General features: G+C 42.6%; 1 protein-coding gene across 19 annotated transcripts in view; it reads left to right on the top strand.

Annotated features, from left to right (window-relative positions):
• Positions 1–23,247, top strand: part of RIMBP2 (RIMS binding protein 2) — a 593,145-nt gene that overhangs the window by 24,355 nt on the left and 545,543 nt on the right. For 2 of the 19 annotated variants that reach the window (XM_089653737.1, XM_089653736.1), the window contains exons 1-2: positions 10,225–10,591; positions 11,160–11,255. In XM_089653737.1, the coding sequence (XP_089509863.1) occupies positions 10,553–10,591; positions 11,160–11,255 (135 nt within the window). In that variant the 5' untranslated portion in view covers positions 10,225–10,552. Of the gene's footprint in view, positions 1–10,224; positions 10,592–11,159; positions 11,256–23,247 lie in introns of those variants that run through there. The other 17 variants (XM_089653746.1, XM_089653735.1, XM_089653729.1 and 14 more) reach the window with 12 other exon arrangements.

Raw genomic sequence — 23,247 nt, 5'->3', positions numbered from 1 at the left:
CCCACTGGATCAGGGGTACTTTGGCAGCAATCAGTGTTGCCAACCTCCTGCAGCATTTTTTGTTGAAAAAACATGGAACATTTACTGACGGAGCACTTTTTTTTCTACTGACAACCTGAAAAATTACATTAAAAACTAAAACAATATTTAAACCGTTTTAAACACAAAATTGAAACCCTGAGAATACCCATAACAAGTAATTTGAATGGTTTACACTTACAAACGTCAATCCAACATGACAAATTACCAGCTCCTGATATTTAAAGTCAGTTGTGAAAGTCACTGATTTTTTGCAAACTGTCTGTAAATTTACTGACGGTTGGCAACTCTGGTAGCAATCGGAACACATTCCGCCACAGTAGCTGAGTCCACGGTTGCCAACCATCCATATTTTCATGGACACTTTGTGGAAAACACCTTGATTTCTCCTGTCTGTAAAAGTCAGTGGACAACAGACATTGTCCATGAAAATATGGCTGTCAGTGCAGAATGTCTGTCACCTTATCCCAGTGCACAGAGATCTGATCTATCTACTCCACCTCTTGTCCTATTGCCTTTGACTATGCCCACATGCCAACCCCCAGCATGCAATGGGATAATCTAATGCACAGATTGGGGCAGCACAGTGGCTAAATGGTTAGCTTTTCCGCCTGGCAGTACTAGGGTCATTGGATCTAATCCCAGTCATGGCACCTCCTGCTGGAGTTTTCATGTTCTGCCTGTGTGGGTTTCCTCTGGGTACTGCAGTTTCCTCCCACACCCCAAAGACATGCTGGTAGGTTAATTGGATCCTTTTTAAATTGTCTCTAGTATGTGTATGTATGAATTTAAGTTAGAGACCTTAGATTGTACACCCCTTGAGGGTTAGGGACTGATGTAAATGTACAACATATGTAAAGTGCTGATTAAATTGACAGCTCTACATAAGTACCTGAAATAAATAAATAATGCACACACACCTGCCTGTGAAAGAGGTTCTGTGAGTGCAGGGTTGCAGATTTGAAACTCTCCACCTGTCCCCATTTCTCCCCCCCCCCCCCAATCTCTCCATTTCCTCCTATCCTTCCCATTCCCCAATTCCTCTATATCTCTCCCGTTCCTCCACCCTCTTTCTCCACCCCCCCCCCCCGCCTTCTCTCCATCTCTCTGCCTCCTCTCTCCATCTTCACCTTCTATCCCCCACCATCTCTCCTTGCTCCTCTCTCTAGCTTACCTCTCCCATCCCCCTCTTTCTTGCCTCCCATCTCTCTCTTTCCCCCTCTCTCCCTCCTTGCTCCCACATAACTCTCCATCTCTTCCCACTGAATTATTCTGCAGTAAATTCATTCTCTTGCATTATTGATTCTAGCTTTGCACCAGTTTAGTGTCTGATCATTCGCTGATTACTCATCCTGTTATAGGATTATTGCTGGTCAAGGATTCTTATTGAAAATATTTCTTTCAAGCCACAATGCCTGGATGACAGCCTGGTTTGGCGTTTCAATACTTCTCGTAAAAATAATACTGTTTCATATACTGTATGTACTGTAGGTTTAATACAAAGCAGGGTTCAAAGCCTATGGAACCAGATCTAAGTGTAGAGCTTGCTCACCCAGCAAAGGAGCCAGTGTTTCCTTACGCCTCCTGTTCTCAGTGCCCACCATTCTGCAAGAAGCTCCCTGACACACCTGTGACTTTAAATGGGCTTTAATGGAGCAGTTTGGACCATATAAAAACACAAACCTACATACTCGCTTCCATGCTGCAGCATCAGTCTGATACTGCAGCTGTCCCTCACTAACTCTAAGCCCAAGAACTGAGCAATCACATGACCGCTGATTGCTCAGTTCTTGGTCAGCTCAGAGCAAACTGTCAGTCACTGCCCCTCCAGTGCTCACTAGAGCACCAAGCAAGAGTGGGACAGATGCAGCTGACTTTGTTTCTCAGCTGTGCGCTAAGAGCTGAAGCCAGCTTTCAATCAGGTAGCTGGGTGGATCCCAACAATATGGTCAGGATCCTTCCAAAGCCTCAGTGATAGCTGCAAGTGGACAATATCCTGCTATAAGTGGGCTCTGGGTTACAGGAGAGCTAAAGTAAGACTGCCAATATATTATACAATTTTCATGTTCAATTTCCTTTAGATTTACCTTCAACTATGCAGTGCAAGGGTCCGCCTGATTGCATATAAATTGAAAGTGTTTAGGTTTGACCTCATATATGGTTATGGTAAATCTAAAAGAAAATTGTATAATGTATCGCCAGCCTAAGTGCATTCCTGTGATCCAGAAGAGAAGTATTGACCAAAAAAGCTTTGGCCATACTTCTCTTTTAATGGACAGGCAAACACCCTGCAGGGAAGAAATGAGTGGAGCAACCAAAAATGATAATACAACCCAATAGAGCATCCAAAGTAGCACATTATAGCAAAAGAGACAATATACAAATCTGTTATAAAGAACAGTAAACTATCTAGGTGATCTGACTGAGCATTAAAGAAAACATAATTTAAATCACTTTCCACAGCCAGTGTGTCTAAGTACAGTTGCCCAGCACTGGGGCCCTAGATCTCCCATTGGAGCACGCACTCTCTCAGACAGTGGTGTTTATAATCCAATGAAACAACATAAAATGTGCCAGACTGGCTATCCACAGGCAGCAACTTTAAACAGTGATAACAGCAGCATAGTTGGTATTAAAGAAGTGGCTAAAGGGCTTTTCACCACCCCCAATGGTCCTCCTGTGTCCTCTTGAAGCCTAGCAAGGGATCACGATGCATTCACAGGGCCGGAGTTGGATGAAACTACAGCTTTCTACTCCCTAAGGTCCTTGGCAGTAGCACCTCCCAGTCATTTTAATGGCACAGTCTGATGAGCACAACACAGCAACTTACCTTGAGTTCACAGCAGTCTTTCTGCACACAGGTTCTGGCAGCCAACTCTCCCAGACAGCAATGGCAGCTCCTCAGTCCCCACACCAGGCAGCACACAGCAGAATGGGGCAACACAGGTTTCAGCCAGTGGCATATCATCCATGTGTGCAGGGTGTTCAGTGCACATGGGCCCCCAGGAAGAGGGGGCCCACTGTGTGCTGACACATTGCCCACATGGATTACAAAAAAATCCACATCTAACATCCGGCATGCCTAGATCCCATGCTGTTTCTGGACATCAGGGGCTTTGGAAACTTTTTTTTGTCATCCTTCCTTCAGACGGCTCATGGCAATTCTCTAGTAGCCCTGGCTGAAGCGGATGGAGTCTTCTGAGGGCAGAGAGTGGAAGTAGCATTGTATAGTAGCAGCGGCAGACTGCCTAACATACAGCTCTTCCTATCTGGCAAGACCTGCATGTCACCTCTCTGGTGGGGGGGAAGGGCGGTTTGCAGCCTGTTACCTTGGATGAAGGGGGGGGGGGTATTTGGAGCCTGTCACCTTAGAGGAGGAGGCGTTTGGAGCCTGTCACCTTGGGGGGGGGGGGGGTTGGTGTCTGTCACAGTGGGGGGGGGGATTTAGAGCCTGTCACCTTGTGGGGGGGCTTGGCAGCCTGTCACCTTGGAGGGGGGGGGGTTGGAGTCTGTCACCTTGGAGGGGGGGGGGTTGGAGTCTGTCACCTTGGGTGGGGGGGGGGGGCAATTTAGAGCCTGTCATCTTGGGAGGAGGCTTGGCAGCCTGTCACCTTGGAGGGAGGGGGGGGCTGGAGTCTGTCACCCTGGAGGGAGGGGGGGGATTTGGAGCCTCTCACCTTAGAGATGGGGGGGGGGATTAGGAGCCTGCCACCTCATTTTCCTTCCACTTCATAATTATGTGTCACTTTGTGTTGGTCTATGACATAAAATCCCAGTAAAATACATTCACGTTTTTGGTTGTGACATGACAAAATGTGGAAAATGTCAATGGATATGAATACTCTTTCAAGGCACTGTAGATTGAGCTCATGTGGTCAAACAGATACAAATAAAGATTCTAAATATCTATATATAATTGAGCTGGTGTGATCAGCTGAACAGATGCAAATAAACATTTCAACATTCAAAAAATGCTGTGTATGGGGCTCACCAGTGCTGTATGGTGATCCTGTCCCTAGCTCAGCTCTCCTCCCTCCCTCCCCTTCTCATCTCTCTTCCTCTTCTTCCCACGTGTTGCCATCTCCAGTGCCTAGAATCCACACTGTGTGTTCCACTGTGGGCATCCCTGCTGCTTTCCCCACTTGTTATAGGCTCCCTTGTTTCCCTGATTGAATACATTTTGGTTCTCAACAGAATGGATGCAGCAGATTGACTCTGTTTTACTATTCTTCAGATTAAAAAAGTGAAACACCCCTCCCTATCCTGTTAATTTTTCATTGTTAGTAATTATTATTATTATTATACAGTATTTATAAAGCGCCAATAGTTCACTCAGCACTGTACATTACAAAGGGGGACAGAACATGTGACAGAACAATACCAATACAATGCAAAACATGAGGGGATTGAGGGCCCTGCTCTTTCGAGCTTACAATCTAGGAGGGATTGTAGTTCTCACTTTTGTCCACTCTGCCAACCCCGCCACTCTATGCACTATTCATCCTTTTTGGTATGGGAGGAAGGTTTGCACTTGGCATCTTTGCCCCCTCGTTCTGCACTGTACATTCCCTATTCAACACTACCACATTCTATCATCTCAGACTCTATTTCATCATACCCCTTTAGGCCAAGCCCAGTATTTAGTTCACTTTACACCACACCCACTCGCTCTGCGCGTCACATTTTTTTCCTTTTGTATATAGAGCCCATCTTTTGATTGTGCACAAAGGCCCATTGATTTCATGCAATGACCCTGAAGAGAGGTATATGGATGAATAGAATGGTATATAAGAGAGGTATATGGATGTACAGGATGGAATATATATATATATATGGTAGAATATATAATATGGTAGGATTGGCATCTTTGCCTTCTCATTCTGCACTGTACATTCCATATTTAACATTACAACATTCTGCACTATGTAAGACTCTTTAACCACACGCCTTTTAAGCCACGCCCACTATATAGCACAATTTAAAACCCGCCCATTTTTATTTTTCTCAATGCCAAGGGCCCACTTTTGATCTTGCACATTGGCCCACTGATTTCATGATATGCCCCTGGTCTCAGCACTTAATTTTTCTTCTCTCTGGGTCCTGTAGCAGTACAACAGTATACAGGCTGGAAAGCTGCTCTCCCTGTAGTAGTTTGGGTTCACACAGGGAGGTGTGCAGCCTGGAGCCAGAGCTGCTGTTAGAAGCCATCCTGACAGGGCCCCCCCAAATAAACACAGTTCACTATACTTCAGTTATGAACACAGTGAGTGATCAGTGCCGATCTCTCATTGTGTTCATTCAGGTAAGGAAAGGGCTGTAAATGTGACATATTTACAGGACCCTTCCCCCACTCTCCATCCTGAAGGATCCTATTGGGTGCTTGTAGCTGCCAGGGGGAAGAAGAGGAGGGAAGCTGGCAGCACTGTGGGGGTAGGGGGGGACACATAGGGGAAAACATATGGTGCACAGCAAGGGTGATTAATGTGGGGGGGGGGCAATTACTGGAACTGATCCCCTGTATTGTTCTCTGCAGCAGCGGAAAGCTGGTGGGAAGGCGTGCATAAGAAGCCAGCTTTCAGCTGCTGCAGAGAGAGCCATACAGGGGATTAGCTCCATTAATTGCCCCCCTGCTGTGCCAATCACCCTCCCTTCCCACATCAGATTCACTCAGCTGCCTTGGCCCCCCTGCTGGCTTGGGCCCCGTACAGGAGGACCAGTGGTACTCCCCTATCCATGGCCCTGCCCTATGCCTGTGTCCAGTAGCCTTTTTCTCCATTAGCAGCCAGCCAGAGATCCTTTTATGCTTCTTGCCTCAGACTTCAGCACACCATAACCTGTGTCTGCAGCTCGTGGTGCACCAAATGTGTTTCACCCTAGCTCTCAGGTCTTCTTCTCCTCTTTGCTCTCTCTAGGCACCTTGGCAAATGTAGTGCCTACTGCTCATTCCACAGAGCTGTGTTAAAGCGTCAAGACTACATCTGCAATCAGCCCCAGTTCCTCCCAGCAGGCTTTTGTCATTTTTAGGAGACACAGCGATCAATATCCTCTCTCTCTCTGTGTCCTGTGTCCTTCATTCTGTATGAAGAAGGTTTTCCTGGACTGAGGTTTCATACCAAAAATTTGTCCATAGACTTGCTGTCTTTGCTTCTCTTCAATATGAGTTATAGTTTCTTTTGGACAGTACAGAATTCAGAGAATGGGTTAGGGTTTTACAATGCTCAGACGGTGATCAGATTGCTTAGTTATGCTCAAGGGAGTAATCATATCATCGGAAGTGCTTGCTATGGCTAACTTTTTATTACTTCCTGGGGAAACCTAAAAAGGCAAAATCATTGCACGAGTGTTGTATCCAGCATCAGAAGAGTTAAAGGGTACCTAAGGGAAAAAATCTTTTTTTATTTAGTTTTGGATAGACTGGAGAAGGGTTAGACCCTTCAAACCTCTATTTGTTCAGGTGATCACTGTCTTGAGATGGAAAATAAAGGGAAGTCCTATATTTTATAGTAGTCCTGAGAGCAGGACATGAAGGAAAACCTTCCAGTGGGGACAGATGTCTTGATGACAACCTTCAAAGAGCAGTAAGCTCTTTACTTTGGGGAAATTTCCTCTCACTTCCTGTGCGTGTTCAATACACACCTAGTGCTTGTGTTTTGGGGGTGTTCCCATTCATTTCCAATGGATCCTTAAAGTGTTACTAAGCCCACAACAGTAAAATCAGTCTGTATGTGCAGTAAAGCATGCTTGTTGTACTCATTGTGGAACCTAAGTGGCTAATCCTCTGCATTGTGTAAAAAGGATGTTTGATCCTGTCTTCTTCCACTGTCCCCACTCCATCAGCTGATAGAACGTAGCCTTGGGGGCAAGCTGCATATGCTCAGTTTGGTGTGTATTTTTTTTCTTGGGAGAGTGCATGTGATCAGCACAGGGCCAATCAGCACTGTCCAGATGGAGGGTCAGGGGTCCTGCAGCCCCATAGGACAATCAGGGGGAGAATGAAAACTCCTCCTACAAGCTGTAACCAGTGCTCTGCTGGACACTGATAGAAGTCACAAGACTGCTCTAACTGCTGATGAGAAAAGGTTAAACAGAGTACAGCATCAAGTCAGTTAAACTCCTGGGATATTGATCTGGTCAGTTAAGTAGCAGAGGGACTGTTAATCAGTTTCAGTTGCTTTGGTGTTAATTAAATTAACAACAGGTGCATTAGATGGGCAACAATGAGACAACCCCCAAAACAGGAATGGTTTTACAGGTGGAAGCCACTGACAATTTTTTCCCTACTAATCTTTTCTGGTTGTTTCCAGTAGTTTTGCATTTGGCTAGGGTCAGTATCACTACTGGTAGCATAAGGCAATGCCTAGACCCTACAGAGGTAGTCCAACTCCTCCAGGATGGCACATCAATACGTGCCATTGCCATAAGGTTTGCTTTGTCTCCCAGCACAGTCTCAAGATCATGGAGGAGATTCCAGAAGACAGGCAGTTACTCTAGGAAAGCTGGACAGGGCTGTAGAAGGTCCTTAACCCATCAGCAGGAATGGTATCTGCTCCTTTGTGCAAGGAGGAACAGGATAAGCACTGCCAGAGCCCTACAAAATGACCTCCAGCAGGCCGCTGGTGTGAATGTCTCTGACCAAACAATCAGAAACAGAGTTCATGAGGTTGGCTTGAGAGTTCAACGTCCTCTAGTTTTCATTTCCATCAAACAATGGGACATCCTTATGTTCCTAACACATTACCCAGTCCATATCAGTATAGATATCCAGCATGATATTTTCCCCATTGAGATCTGATGTCTTTTCAAAGTGTTCCTTTAATATTTTTGAGCAGTGTATTTACTAAAACAATTGCATTTCCATGTTGTGTGTACTGTAGGAGACCAGATATATTGAATGCAGGGTCCTGGGTTTAGTAACACTTTAATGCTTATCCATACAAGTAAACATTGCACCTGACACTTTTATGAACCACCATGCATGCACATGACAGAACATGCGCTGTTTTGCAGTGCAATAGGACAAAAATGTGTGAGGTCTTTTTTTTAGGGCATGATTGCTCAATAGGGAACAGTGGAGATGAATATGCATAGGCACCACAATGCATGTGACACATCAAACAACATATATAAATGCACATTTTTAACATGCTTGCCTAGGTGTAAATGAGCCCTGACACATGCAGATGGTTGTCTCAAAGTACTTTGCAGAACACCTTTCAGAATTTTCTTTTTTATTTTATATACAAACCTAAGGAGTGTACTTCTACACTTCCTAAATGTGATTACATGCTTTCCAAACAAATTCCTATTTGGTTTTAAACTTTCAATACTTGCATCACCATTTATGATTTATACTGTACAAGACTTATTTGCTAAAACCTTAAAATGATAAATCAAGTATATATGAGGAGGCAGAAGAAACCCTTAAAGTGGTATTAAACCCTCAATTTTTAAGTGCTTTCAGCAGCAGATTAATCACAAAGCATGCAGCTTCTTCATCTTTTAATCCTTGCCTATGTCTCTGTTTAAGCTGGTATCAGGACCTCAGGCTTCCTGTTTCAGGGTGGCTCCTTTCTTTTGCATTATATGGAACTACCCTTACATGCAGGGACTAGAGTTGTGTCTCCCTACACTGTGTGCATCAATAGAAAAACACAGCCCTGCAAAATAGGATGGCAAGACACTCCCCTGCCCCCCCCCCTTTTCCAAGCAGACAGACTGCACTGTCCACTGTTCTTTCCTGTGAAGACCAGAAGTTCAGGGAAGCAGCAGTAGGAGCCAGCAGCACTGAAAGTTGTAAACACCAAGTGCTGAGTAAGAGTATTAACAAAAGTTTACTGGAGAATGTTTATTTTACTGCAGTCAATATGTTAATGCTGAGGATTTAATACTAATTTAAAGTGATTGTAAAGGATTTTTTTTTTTTTAAATAACAAACATATTATACCTACCTGATCTGTGAAAAGGTTTTGCACACAGCAGCCCCAATCATCCTCTTCTGGGGTCTCCCGCCAGCGCCCCTAGCTCCTCCTGCCTTCTGAGTGCCCCCTAGCGAGACTCTTGGTTGGAGGGCACTCGTGCGGGCTTTATTCTGAGCTGCAATATGTACGTCTATTGACACACACAGTAAGGATTAGCCCTGCCCCCATTCCCTCGTCACTTTATTTGATTGACAGTTGGCTACTTCTACTCTCACTGATCTCCATCCATCTGTTTTTAGTGAACAGGATCGGATCGAATGTAGGCTGGTGTTCGTTTACACATGTTCGTTTACAGGTGAACAAAAGCAAAACAGGTCGCACTCTCTTTGTGCATTACCGTGGTGAAACACACATTTATTTAAAAACATAAAATTGCATACTTACAAACCAAAGGGGGAAAAAAACAAAGAAGAGTCTGTAATTGCGGTCCAAAGTGATGGTAGACCCTTGGTGAGGTAACTAACGCGTTTCAGGAGATATACTCCCTTCTTCAGAGCTCATGTTCGTTTACACCTGCCACTCCATAGAGAGCGGTGGAGCATCCAATCCGGGTCCTGCTTGAAAAACGGACAGGAGATCCTTAATGGCACCCACCTAACGTTTGGCTAGGAAACTAATCTAGAGATTCATTCCTGGTGTTTGCTCATAAACTACAGCATATGAAAGCCAGAAGATGTATTCCTTCCCAGGATGCTGAGCCCATTTCTTAATATCTGTGTATAAAGAACTGCCTTTACAACATGCCTAGCAGTTACTGCAACATTCTTCCTCTAGGATCAGGACAAGATGCAAGATTTCTCATCTGCTGCTGACCTTTTTTAACTCCCTGAAAATAATGACAGGTATTCCAGCAGTTTTGGGGAGAAGAATCTGTTCCCTGATGCTGGCATTTCTATGAATGATTCAGCCTTCTGACAGCCATATGGTACACACAGCGCTTCATTTAGAGATGCAAAGACTGGTGTTTTGTGTGTTTGACGGATCTGTGGCTGGGTTTTCTTGCAGCTCCAAGCACACAGAAATAGCAGGGTATTGACAGTGAGCTCTGTTCTATTCTAAAACCTCCAGCCTGGTCCAGCCAGGTTTTGTCTTGGGATGTTATGGATCATATACATATGTGCCATTAATCTTGATGAAGCAAACCTTTATTTCTTGGCAAACTGATGTTTTAAAAGAAGGCAAATACATAGTGCATCTACTGCATTTAGAGCTCTTCTGATTTTTCAAACACAGGATTATGTTACAGTGTTACATAGCCTGGGGACCAGTGGATAAAAAAAAGTATCTTGCTATTGAAAGCATTTGAGAAGGGGTCTTCGATGGTCTTCTACAAAGAACCGTAACGTCACCTTCTCAGAAAGAGGAACTGCTTTCCAAAATCTGTGAAGCATGGAACTAATGTGGATAATTGCAATTCTGTGTCCAGAAATAACGATGAGCTTTCTAATGAACCCTTACCGGGGAAAATAACAATGGATTCTAAAGTTCTGTATTCTTTTCTCTTTAGCCAAGGCTTTTGATCTCTTAATTAGTAAATGGGACAGGGCACTTATCATTGCGAGCACACCAAGAAGGTAGGTTTTATTATTTTTGGGGGATTAAAGTTTCAAGATTAAAGTAGATACTTGTCTGTCTATATAGCATAGAGCATATATATCCTTGCTATGTGAAGGTTATAGCAGTTCAGGGTTGGTGCTTAATTGGCAGTATGAAAGGTTGGTGGGAGGCAAGATAAAAGGACCATCAGGTTACCAGTATGTAGAAGGCAGCCTGAGTCACCAGTCACTGGAGTGCGCTGTACAATGTCTTATGATGATATGGAGATAATTAGTCTTACATTCTGGAAATCTACAGATCTATTCCATCTGGAGATTACAGACCCTGAGACAGCAAAATGTCAGGCTAGTGATCTGACACCCTTTATAGGTCAGAAAAATGCATTTGTACTTTTATGATTGCATTACTGTTTTTAGGGAATTTTGGGATTTACCTATTATGTGTCACTGAATGACAGACCTAGGGGGGGGGAAATGTCAAATACATTACAGTTTAACTTAATCCTACATTTTTTTGTGTTTATAATATATAATGTATAGTAATAAATATAGCAGTTTGTAAGCGACATCTCTGTTTATGTTCCAGGAGAAGAAAAATAATCATGCAAATACAGCCCATGAGGGTGCACAGACTGACACCAAAGCTGCTAAATCTGGAAGGGACAAGGAGAAGAAAAAGTTGGTGAGCAAATGAGTTGAAATTGCTTTTCTTTTGAATTACAGATAAAAAGCATCTATGATTTCACTTACTCTCAATTTATCTATAATTTCAAAATGGTGCTCCACTTTTTAGGTGGAAGTATTCTGTGTTTGCTGTGATCATGTAGTTTAAAGTATTATTGCAGTGTTCAATTTAAAGTGTTTTATGTTACTTCTACTTTTTGTGTGCTTATAAAGCTGAACTCCTGTCACCCCTTTGGTAGCATACCCCCCACTGTAGAATAAAGCTCTGATGTTTGGTTAGTCTTGAGTGCATAGGGTAGGCAAAACTACTTATCTTATTCCTCAATCCCAAAGGCTTTTTGCCGAGCAGGTGACTGGTCCACAAAGATGCTCCTCTTTGTCGGTTGTATGGCCACTGCCTTGCTGACAATCTGGGGTACATTGCAGGAACAGTAGTCATCCATTGTATGTGAGGGTGTTGAGGGCCCACCCATATTCTGAGTCTAGGTCACCAGTAACTGAGGAAACATGGAATAAGGTAGGTATTCAGCTTTATAAAGATTTGCATTTTGGCTGATACAATCATGTTGAATTGCTGCTTAGAACATTTTGAGAGAAGATGTGATGTGAGTTGAGTTGGAGTGTGTTGTTTTCAGTGGATCCACTGGCTAATAGCTTAGTATTGTGAGCAGGAGCAGTAAAACACAGCTGCTTATTAGAATTGCACACCAGGATGCAGAGCCTGCATATATAGTGATCAAATCTGGCCATCCCTATGAATTGTTATCATTTTACACAGAAAAAAGTATTACATGATAAAAAAACACTTATATGTATATACACAATACTATACATTGAGTTCTTAAAGGGTAGGTCCAGGCATAACCTAAATTTAACCACAAACCTCCCTCTCCCCCTCTAGCGAGCATTGCAGCATTATTAATTTTTCTTTTTACCTTGTTTCTGTAAGGAGAAACATCTTTTATCACTCTGTTACCTCATCACCAGCAGGGGCAGCTTCTGAGAGCTTACTTCCTATTGGCATAGGCAATTACTGTTCCCCTCCAAGACTACATCTCACCAAGAGCCATTAGGAGGACAGGATCTTTTGGGTTAAGGCAGCAGCATTTTCTGGGAAATAAAATGTATGTATGTGGAGTGAAACAGAGAAGGGTGGGAGGATAGGCAAGGTTTGTAGTGCATGAAAGTTGCCGCACCACCGTTGCTGCTCTTAAAAATCTTCGATTATAATCGATTATAATTATCAATATAATTATTGAGAAATCCACAGTGTACAAATCACGATACAGAAAAGTTGATGCGTTTCAGCCTACACGGCTTTAGTCTCATTGAGTTATGACTAAAGCTGTGTAGGCTAAAACACGTACTGTAATGTGATTTGTACACTGTAGATTTTTTCAGAAAATAAGATTTTTACAAGCAGCAACCGTGGTGCGGACTACTTTCATGGACTATTCTCTACAGCTGTGTGACTGTTGGTTGGGCACCTGTAGGCTCTTTTAATATAGTTCTATGGATCCTGTAGGCTCTTTTAATATGGTTCTATGGATTGGATGGGTAGTAGCACTATATACTTTATCATAAGGTTTGAAGTCCATCAGTCAGGACTGACAGTGCTGGTTGGGATTCCAGTACATGAAAGGCACTTTTTCAGCCCAAAGAGGAAGATAGGAGTGTAGCAATTGTGTACGTACAGAGATGGATGCGAACCTCCATTTTGGCAAAGACCTCCGTCTTGTATCATTTTCTACTCCAAATCCCCCCCTCCCTCTCTGTTGAGTGACACATGGTCCCTGGATGCTGAGTTCAAAAAGGCATCAAGGCCCAGCAGGAGAGCTCACGGCTATAAACCCCAATTAGCCTGGCCCCCATATGTCTGCAAGACTCTGCTTGGAAAAGGATCATAAAACCATAAACCAGTTCCTCGCTGAGCTTCAAGGACATTCCAGGTAGTCTTAAACCAGACATCACATTTTCCCCCTATGATTTCATATCTTGGAATATGCAAGACTTACATAAAAAATCAGGCATATATTCAGACCGGTCACTTTAATGCAAGTCATCTGATATATTACACCCCCTATCTGACATCTAAAGGAGAGCAGAAACTGATATCTCCTTAACCTTCCCAGCAGGTATGTCATATTTCATGTCTAGATGTTCAGCAGATGATTCTGTGTATTAATCTACCCGTGAATAGAATGTTAGATGTACCTAGGAAAAGTTATTGACCATAGTATAATTTGTGAAAGGTTTGGTTATAGCCTGAGCTCCCCGCCTACAACACCCCTCCCCAAATGAGGCGATTTGTTCTCTGCTTTAAGGAGACACCCTGCTGAGCTCCTAAAAAAGGCTGTTATGCTTGGAGTTAAGCTAAGCTGAGTTGAGTTAAAGTTGAAGAAGCTCCCTTTTAACATCGGAACTAACTTTGGGAGATAAGGCCCTTTTGCTCTGACACTTGAAAGCTGCTTAAACCAAGGCTGATGGCAAGTACTTTATCTCTCTAAACTTCTTTCTGTTATCTCTTTGCTGTGTTATTGCTCTCTGTATATTTATATATATATATATATATATATATATATATATATATATATATTGGCTACATCTTTTTCTGTAAATATTTTTATTGCACCCTTTTGACCTTTTTAGTAATAAATCTTACTCTCTGAAAGTGTTGAACTGTTCCTAAAGCTCTTTAATGCAAACTAAGTACCCCTGTCTCTGAAGAGCGCTACTGTGTGTGTTTAACCCTCTGTATGCCCTGCCTGTGGTGACAGTGGTATACAGACGATTATTCAACCATCATAGTGTAATTGCTGATATTGCCGAGTTTCCTCTTTCTCTGTACAAAAAGGAGGTGGTGGCAGTGTGAAGGGTTAATTGCGTAATTAACCTTACCCAGTAACAATCGCTCTCAGGCTGCAAGTACACAGATTGTGGTCCATTAGCTGGAAAATCTTTGTTCAGGGTGCAGCTGGGCATGGCATTGTTACGCACGTGATAGCACAGTTTTAGATTGGCTAGTCCTTCGGTCACGAGTTTGGTGAGAAGGGCTGAGGTCTGACGCCGCAATCGTCACAAGGAGCACAATGTATTTTTTATAAGATCAACAAGTATTTTTATACACTTTGCATATATTACAAATATACTTTTCATTTTTTCCTGACATATAGTTTTATACTTTAAGATCAAGAAAAGGTAAAGGAAAAATACAGAGGCCCCCTCCTTTTGAAACTGCTAGTTCTGTACCTATGTAAACCCATTGGGTTCAATACTTTGAGTCATTAAAGGATAAGTTCACCTTTGGAACATGTTACATGTTCCACCCATTTTTAACATGTGCCAGCATCTGCCCCTCCTCCCCTCAATCCCCCCATCTCTGTGACAGTGGGTGGGGAAACTTCTCCCCGCACCTGCTGTCACCATTTAAAAACAGCTTGGCTGTGTAGGGCTCCGCCCACACTTCCACATCATTTATCCACAGTTGCCCATGAATAAATAGACGAGTACCATCAGCCATTGTGGCTGATGGCCTGTAGCTCTCAAGGAACTATGAAGGTGTTGATGAGTGCTCTAATAGTTAATTGATATTCCTGTTCTCAAGTAACTGCCTTACCATGCAATGTACGGGCAGACAGCTATCCTAAGAGTCTGCAGGAGCCTGACATTGCACCTGTGGTCTGCTGATTGTGGGTGCAATGCTCTGCAGACTCCTTTGAAAAAAAATAAATGCACATTTTTTTGATCTGCAAAAATTTACATTTATTTATTTATTTGTTTATTCAACTTAGCCTTTAAGCTGGAACATTTATGCAGCAAACAAAGTTAGAGAAAAGTCAAGAGTTCCTACCTGCTTAGCTGTCAGGTCAGTGTCTCAAAAGCTAGCATTTTCAGAAGAGGCCAGCAATGGGGGGCTTCCAAATTCCCTAATGACAAGTTACCTTTAAAAATGCAACTGATTCTAATGAATGCTCAGAACTGACATCAGTTTGTTTCTCCTTTTAAACAGATGAGATCAAATGATTTTATATATGTATTAACATAATTGTTGGATTGTAATTGGTTTAGAGACAGATGAAACCTCTACAGGATTATCAAACTCAAAACTAGGTCATAAGGCTGGATGAAAATACTGTAATCTCATACTATCAAAATGTGCATATTGTATTAACTAGAGATGAATACCATTATTATTTGGGGGGAATGTGGTCAGTACTGAAAAGGTTAACATGCTTCTCAATGTGGAAATCATTTTTAAATTGGTAAGTTCAGCAAATGGCAGTATACCAATCAGACTAGTCTGTTAACTCATTGCTTTCCATAAACTGAACAAGTGGGTAATGCATATGGAGCCTCCCACATTAATCTCTATTAAATAATAAGAATGTATTTGTGTGCATCCCCTGCCAGAAATTGAATTTTACTAGTCACGCTCTGGCATATTACAGTGGGAGTTGGAGAGGTGATATTTCTGTGCATTCAAGTATATTTCAGGAATGTTTTTCTGGTGTAAGCTAATCCATGCATAATGTATATATTTATATAATGAGGTACAAATTTAGTTTCACAGGAAGTCGGCGTCCTCAATTTATCTATTGAGTTACTGACAAATATATACTGTGCAAGATCTGTGCCTGAGTAATCCTAGGCAAAGTATAAAATGACTATGGGGCTACAAAATTGGTATGTACACAGTAGTCTACACATCTTCAATCTTTCCCTCTCCACCGGTACCTTCCCCTCCCCTCTAAAGCACGCGCACATTACTCCCATACTTAAGAGATCCTCCCTGGACCCCTCCGACCTGAACAACTTAAGACCCATCTCCCTACTGCCATTTACCTCTAAACTCCTAGAACGCTTAGTCTACAATCGCCTGAGCTCCCACCTCACTGACAACAACCTTCTCGACCCTTTACAGTCCGGCTTCCTCCCCCTACACTCCACTGAAACTGCCCTACTCAAACTCACCAATGACCTACTAACCACCAAAACCAATGGCCACTATACTATACTCCTACTACTTGACCTCTCTGCGGCTTTTGACACGGTTGACCACCCCCTCCTCCTCAAAAAACTGCACTCTCTTGGCCTCAGTGACTCCGTTCTCTCCTGGTTCTCCTCCTATCTATCGCAGCGCTCTTTCAGTGTTACCTATAACGCTGCCACCTCCCCTTCATTCCCTCTCTCTGTCGGGGTCCCTCAAGGTTCTGTCCTCGGACCCCTCCTCTTCTCCATCTACACCTCCTCCCTTGGCCAATTGATAAACTCACACGGCTTCAACTACCATCTCTATGCCGACGACACACAAATCTATCTCTCTACCCCTCACCTCACCCCCTCAGTCTCCAATCACATCACCAGCCTACTAAGTGACATATCGGACTGGATGTCACTCCACTTCCTCAAACTCAACCTTTCCAAAACTGAGCTCCTAGTATTCCCCGCCAGCCTGTGCCCCCCCCGACTTCTCCATCAAGATCAACAATACTATCATCAGTCCCTCCCCCCATGCCAGGGTACTAGGTGTAATCCTAGACTCCAATCTGTCCTTTCAGCCCTAGGCCCAATCGCTGACAAACTCATGTAGACTTCACCTCCGCAACATCTCCAAGATACGACCGTTCCTAACCTTGGAAACCACTAAGCAACTCATTCACTCCCTTATTATATCACGCCTCGACTACTGTAACTCCCTCCTCACTGGCCTACCTCACTGCAGGCTATCCCTACTTCAGTCATGAATGCTGCTGCCAGACTCATCCACCTTACTAACATTTCTGTATCTGCCACCCCTCTCTGCCAATCCCTCCATTGGCTTCCAATTGCCCAACGGATAAAATTCAAAACACGAACACTGACGTAAAAAGCCGTTCATAACACTGCCCTTAATTACATCACTGACCTTGTCTCTAAATACCACCCAAACCGTACTCTCCGCTGCTCGCAAAACCTCCTACTCTCTATCTCCCTTGTCTCCTCCTCCCATGCTCATCTCCAGGATTTCTCAAGGGCTTCACCCATCCTCTGGAACTCCCTACCTCAATCTATCAGGCTATCGCCTACTCTGCTCACTTTTAGGCGCACTCTGAAAACCCATCTCTTTAGGGAAGCCTATCCCAACCCCAGCTAATATTGGAATCCTCTACTCTTCCTACCACTCCATCCCCCACAGCTAATTACCTTTTGTACCACTATCCCCTCCCTCCTAGATTGTAAGCTCCAAGGAGCAGGGCCCTCTAATCCCTCGTGTATTGAACTGTATTGTTACTGTACTGTCTCCCTCCATAATGTAAAGCACTGAGCAAACTGTCGGCGCTATATAAGTCCTGTATAATAATAATAATAATAGCCTCTGACATAGCCTATGTGTTGGGTAGGTGCAGCGTGGTGCGGCAGCAGTAATCACTCTAAGGCCGAACTGCAAAAAAACATGTGTTGAGGAACTTGCAGAACAGTACAACAGCTCAATGAGGTGAATCACCTGTCCAGGAACTCACAGTCCATGCATAGTCAGCAGTGGTAGCCCTAAGCTAAAGAGAGAGCTTGCCAAGGGAGATGGAGTGTGGTGTGGTCAGTCCAACTCAAAAAGGAGCTTGCAGAAGTGTAGGTAAAGGCCCTGCTCTTTCTCTATTCCTTTGGAACCTTTCCCTACCACTAATGCTATCCCTGACAGCCGGGAAAAGCTCTCCCTCCACTAGCCACTTCTCAAACGCACGCAAACACCTGGGGGCAAGGGAGAATGTCAACAGCACACAGAGGATCACCAATATGGGTCCAAAAGTTTTAATGAACAGAGTCTCGCAGGAACCCTTCATCAGGCATGTGACACCTGGGGGCAGGGACTTAAAAATACTCTGCTTGACCCAGAATGGCCATGAGGGTCACCTGGAAGCAGTGTGGCCAACTGGATTGCTGCTGCGAAGGCTGAGGAAATCATAGAGAAGCCAGCTTTCTCCTGACTTCCTCTCCATCGCAGAATCGCTTTGGTCAAGCACCATCTACAGTGATGAAAAACAGACTGTACCTGCCTACATATGTAGGGGCACACGTGAAGTTTTCATGCGGTGTTGGAGCACATTATTTTCATGTGGTTCATAATGAAGATTTTTTTTTTTTTACCCAATTGATTTTTTCACACAGGTGGACTTTTTAAAGTCTATACCAATGTTTAGTCACGCATGTTATTTTATTTTGTGTTGCTTATATGCTTAAAGCTATGCACTGTTTAGTCACCTTATTTGATCATATCATTCGTTCACATACTGTATTTTGCACAATTCTTAAAAGGATAGCACAAGCTTTATGTGTTTGTAATATTTTTCTTAAGACATTTTAAATTAAATTCTTTGATTTGAGATTTTTTTTGGGTAGGAAGAGTTATTTTTAACAATTTTTTGAAAGAGAGATTTCCTAAAAATACCTCTTGTGATTTTAAGACATTTTATAAACCTCTGCTTTTCTAGTTTCATTGTTATTTTCTAATCATTGGCATTGTGCAGTTATCTTTTTGATTACTGGTCAAATTGGTCCTCCATCCAACTGTCCTCTAATACCCACATAAACCTTAAAAGATGCCCCTATAGTATACAGAGTGCCCAGGAACTCCTAAGCAGAGAACTGCTTTACCAAGACAGAGGCAGCATCAAGTAGCTGAGAACTAGCAAGCCTGATGACATGATAATGACCTGAAAAGGCAAAAATCTCATATCTCTGAATGAAAGCCTCCATTTTACCATTCCTGGAAAGAAATCAGTTGAACAGACTTGAAACCCTTATCTCATAACTATTGTTCCCCATGAGATAAATTGTGAATGTTTAGGGAACTGTCTGGTAGACACAACTGGTGACCGGTTCATGCCTGGTATTCAGAGGCTTTATTCTAGCTTGTAGGTAACCAAAACAATTTTGTGAAGGCTATATATTTTTATACTTGAGACTTTCACCCACAATGAAAATTGATGGAAAGATATCTTTTGTATATATGGATGTGTACACACCAACTGTTTGAAAAGCATGGTCCCCTGTATTTGAAGTTAAATTCCAAGCAAGCACTGAAAATGTCAACGTTGGTATAGCAAAGTAAAGAATTTGAGTAAAAACTTTGCTAAATCCTTTGTAAGACTAGCTCATCTATGTTCAGCCATAGACAATAGTGAATGATCTGACTGGAATCAGGTACTGCCGCTGACATAAACAGCAATGATCAGTTTATGCAGAGAGGTGGTAGAGTATTCAAATTACAAATTCTCCCAGTATCTGGCAGTGAGTGGTTTCTATAGGTCAGAGGTGCTCAACTTTTTGAAGAGCTAGGGCCATTTAAGTAATTTGGTAATAGACCGTGGACCACAATGAACTATGGGGTTTTACCAACCCACAAACTGCAAATGTAAAGGAGCCCTTACTGTCCTGTGCACCCTGTAAGGCTGCTTTCACACTGATGCACTGCAGTTGTCCCGCACCGTGGGTGCAGCACAGCACACCTGCAGCTTTTCTGTGGGTTACCTGTACTGAGTCATAGACTTCTATTACCTCTTGTGGGTGTGGTGCACTTTCTGAAAGCGCACCAAACCTGCAGGATATAATAAAAGTCTATGGCTCAGTGCAGCTAACCCGCAGGAAAGCACAGGTACACCGTGTTGCACCTGCGGATCAGTGTGAAAACAGCCTAATAACTCTTCAATAGGTGCTAATATACCCAATGCAAAAGTGCAGTGTGTGTGATGTTTAATACATTGACCTTCTTTTCCTGTTCCAGCTTCTGATGGCATCGCTCTCCAGGCTGCCAGAAAGGTCCCAGACAAAGTGCACTTGGTATCACTCTGCCTGGGACAGGATCCGTCAATACAGAGGAAGCATTTGCTTATGCAGATCCTGCTCCCTTTGAGTCTGCCTGCTTACTCTGCTGCTGGCGCCAATTCCATGCACTCTGATGCTATGGGATGGTGGGTCAGCAACCCGTTGATCGTGATCTGGGCTTGCTGACTCGCCATCCCAGAACATGGGCATGCACTGCACTGCTTTGAGGCACAGGCCACATCAGAGGGTGGCGCATGGACCACGGATTGACCACCCCTGCTATAGGGCAACCACAGACAGCAGATTATTAATAGCAGGTTTATGTAGAAAAAACCTTAAAGGTGCATACAGACATCATATGACAGTCTGCTGATCTGGCGATGACCTAACGCTGGTCATGGCTTTTTGGGTAATATTCTGACTGGACAGACTAGAAAGCCTTGTCTAACAATTATTGTTTCCCTCCTGAAAAGCCAGCATCAGAGGTGAGGAAAGCAGATTGCTCAGGCTGCTGAGAGTGGTCGGATCATGTGTCTACTTCTGACCGCCTTCTAGGTCTATGGTCAGGCTAAGACGGTAGCAAATAATCCTACTAATACCAAGGGAAAAGTTTGTTGATGGGCTAGATTTACCAAAGTAATAGCTCTTGCTCCCCTGAGATAAGATTGGCACTAGTGGTAACTGCTGAGCTGACACTATAGAGATACCAACCCATGGGCTACAACAATGCACATTTAATATTTGGTTTTCTTGCTTTCTCAAAAAAAAGCATTGTTCATTGGTTATTGTATGCATTTTAAATTGATATAACGATTTACTGTTTTGAATTTTAAAAATTGCTGCTTTTTCAGTGATGGAAAAAAATATGGGCCAGTGTGTGTAATGATGTAATCATAGGGATTAATACTTTTTGATTTACTGATAAAATATAACAGCTTGTTATGTTTCATTATGCCATAGCATGTGAAGAACAGATTATATGCTTCTTTTCTACTTTTTCACTGCCACTTATTAGCTGATATCTGTAACTTCCAAACTGAAATGACTCATAGTTTTCATTCACTTCAAGAGAATCTGAACTTTTTCCCAGGCCCAATTTATGTTCTATTTATGGAGAGAGGAAAGGGAACATATATTGCTCCCACAGTCTTTTATGGCAATATCCTAATAATCTGTAGACATTTCTTTAAAAATGTATTTTATCAAATGGAATGCACTGGTTTTTGTTGAATCTTGTCTATCTCAGTATACATATACAGTATGTACTAAACATGGTGGAAGTGGTTATAGGTGCAAAATACATGGGACTGATAATAGGGCTATAACTTTCAAAAAAATCCAAAGATGGGGAGATTTCTTACATTAAGAAAAAAATGTTATGCAAACATCTATTTTTTATTTTTTTTCTCTAAGCAATGTCCTTTATCAAGCCAATCCATAACAGGATCTGCTGAATGCTAGTGCTCTAGTGATAGTGCTTTGTTATACAAAGGATGTCTCCCTGGATAATTCTATGCTCCTTCCCCATTTCAAGTCTCCTCCTGCTTGTGCATTAGCCTGCAACAGTAATTTTTTATAGTATGGATCTTTGTGCGTACTGAAAGTGAACCTTTGCTCAGCCTATGGCCATTTAACAACAGGTTCATGTTAATGCAGACTTCTCTAGCAACAAGTATCTACCTTTCTTTGGTAGCTTTCACAATTTTGGAAATTCCCTGTGACAGTACTGTCACCTGGAGCAAGTCACAGGCTCCTCTACTTTATTCCATAGGTTAGCTTTAAAGTAAGGTTATAATGACATAAAATTAGGGCTTTTTTCAGCAGGAATGTAGGGAACGCAGTTCCGACACCTCCAGCACTGAATGCATGTAATGGCAAGGGGTGCTGGAGTGTGCTGAAGGATCTACTGATGCTGGCTGCTGGGGATCTATTGTTGCTGGACCATGGCAGGTCCATTAATTAAGCGGAACCAGAAACTGTTCAAATCGCTCTGCCACTGCACAGGACTTCTTTTCATCACTGCCTCTAGAGTGATGGTATCTGGCCATAGTGTATGATCGGATCTGGGAGGACGTTATGATGACTGACGTGGAGGCAGGCTTTTCATGGAGATATCAGGCTTTCTTGACCAACCTATAATTTGAGGGTCATATCTATCTGGTAAGTTGCTTGGCTCTATCACCTGAGGTGCAGTGTGTTACATCTCATCACAGAATTAGTGTTGGGATCTTAAGACTTGCCATTTATTTTCTCTCATTTATAGACTTTATATATGGATTTTATTAATACTACTTAAGCTTGGCATCAGATTATTTTCTGTGTTAAAACACCTTTTAAGGTACACAAACATTTAAACCCATCATTTAAAAATGTAATTCATGACAATTGCCAAGTCTTCTTGTATATGATGTGCAAGGGTACTCATTAACTATACCTTTACAACCTTGTTCTGTACAATTTTTTTACATAGGGTTTGCTGCCTTTGGACCATGCCCTATATTAAGGAATGATTAATGTTGTCCTGAATACAAGGAAAAATATGGTTACTAAATACAGTATATAGATGTATTAGATACTGTTTATTTTTGTGTCAGCAGTATATTGTGAGTAAACACATTTACCTTCCTTCCTCCTTAAAGTAGTTGTAAAGGCTGAAGGTTTTTGCACCTTCATGTATTCTATGCATGAAGGTAAAAAACCTTCCCTTTGCAGCTCTCCACCCAACCCCTCTAATACTTACCTGTTCTTGTTCCCGATCCAGCGATGTACATGTGAGTGGCTGCTGTCCTGCTCTGCTTCCTCACTGGCTCAGAGACAGCATTGGGAACCATTGGGGAGGAGCCAGGAGAGCTTCTGGGGTACCTGAGAAAAAAAGGATCGGAGCTGCTCCTTGCAAAACCATTGTATAACAGTATAACATATTAGTTTTTTTTTTTGTTTTGTTTTTTTGTTTTTTATTGAGCCTTTAATATCACTTTAAAGCACACCTGAACACAATAATAAAAATCTCATATAATCTTTATTGTAATGTAATTTTACAAGTAATTGCAACATTTGTTTAATCTGCAATTTTTCTTCAAAAAATACCTGGTGATTCTGCCATGTTGGTCCTTGTTCAGGCCATTCTAGTCACAGGGTGACAATGCAAAGGAAGGAGTAGAAACCTTTGGCCTGGAGGGAAAACACAAATT

This window comes from Staurois parvus, unplaced genomic scaffold (genome assembly GCF_062004578.1).
Source record: "Staurois parvus isolate SC_StPar_1 unplaced genomic scaffold, SC_StPar_1.0 ptg000719l, whole genome shotgun sequence".
In the NCBI taxonomy this organism is placed as follows: Eukaryota; Metazoa; Chordata; class Amphibia; order Anura; family Ranidae; genus Staurois; species Staurois parvus.
This window is presented reverse-complemented; position numbering and strand designations above follow the sequence as displayed.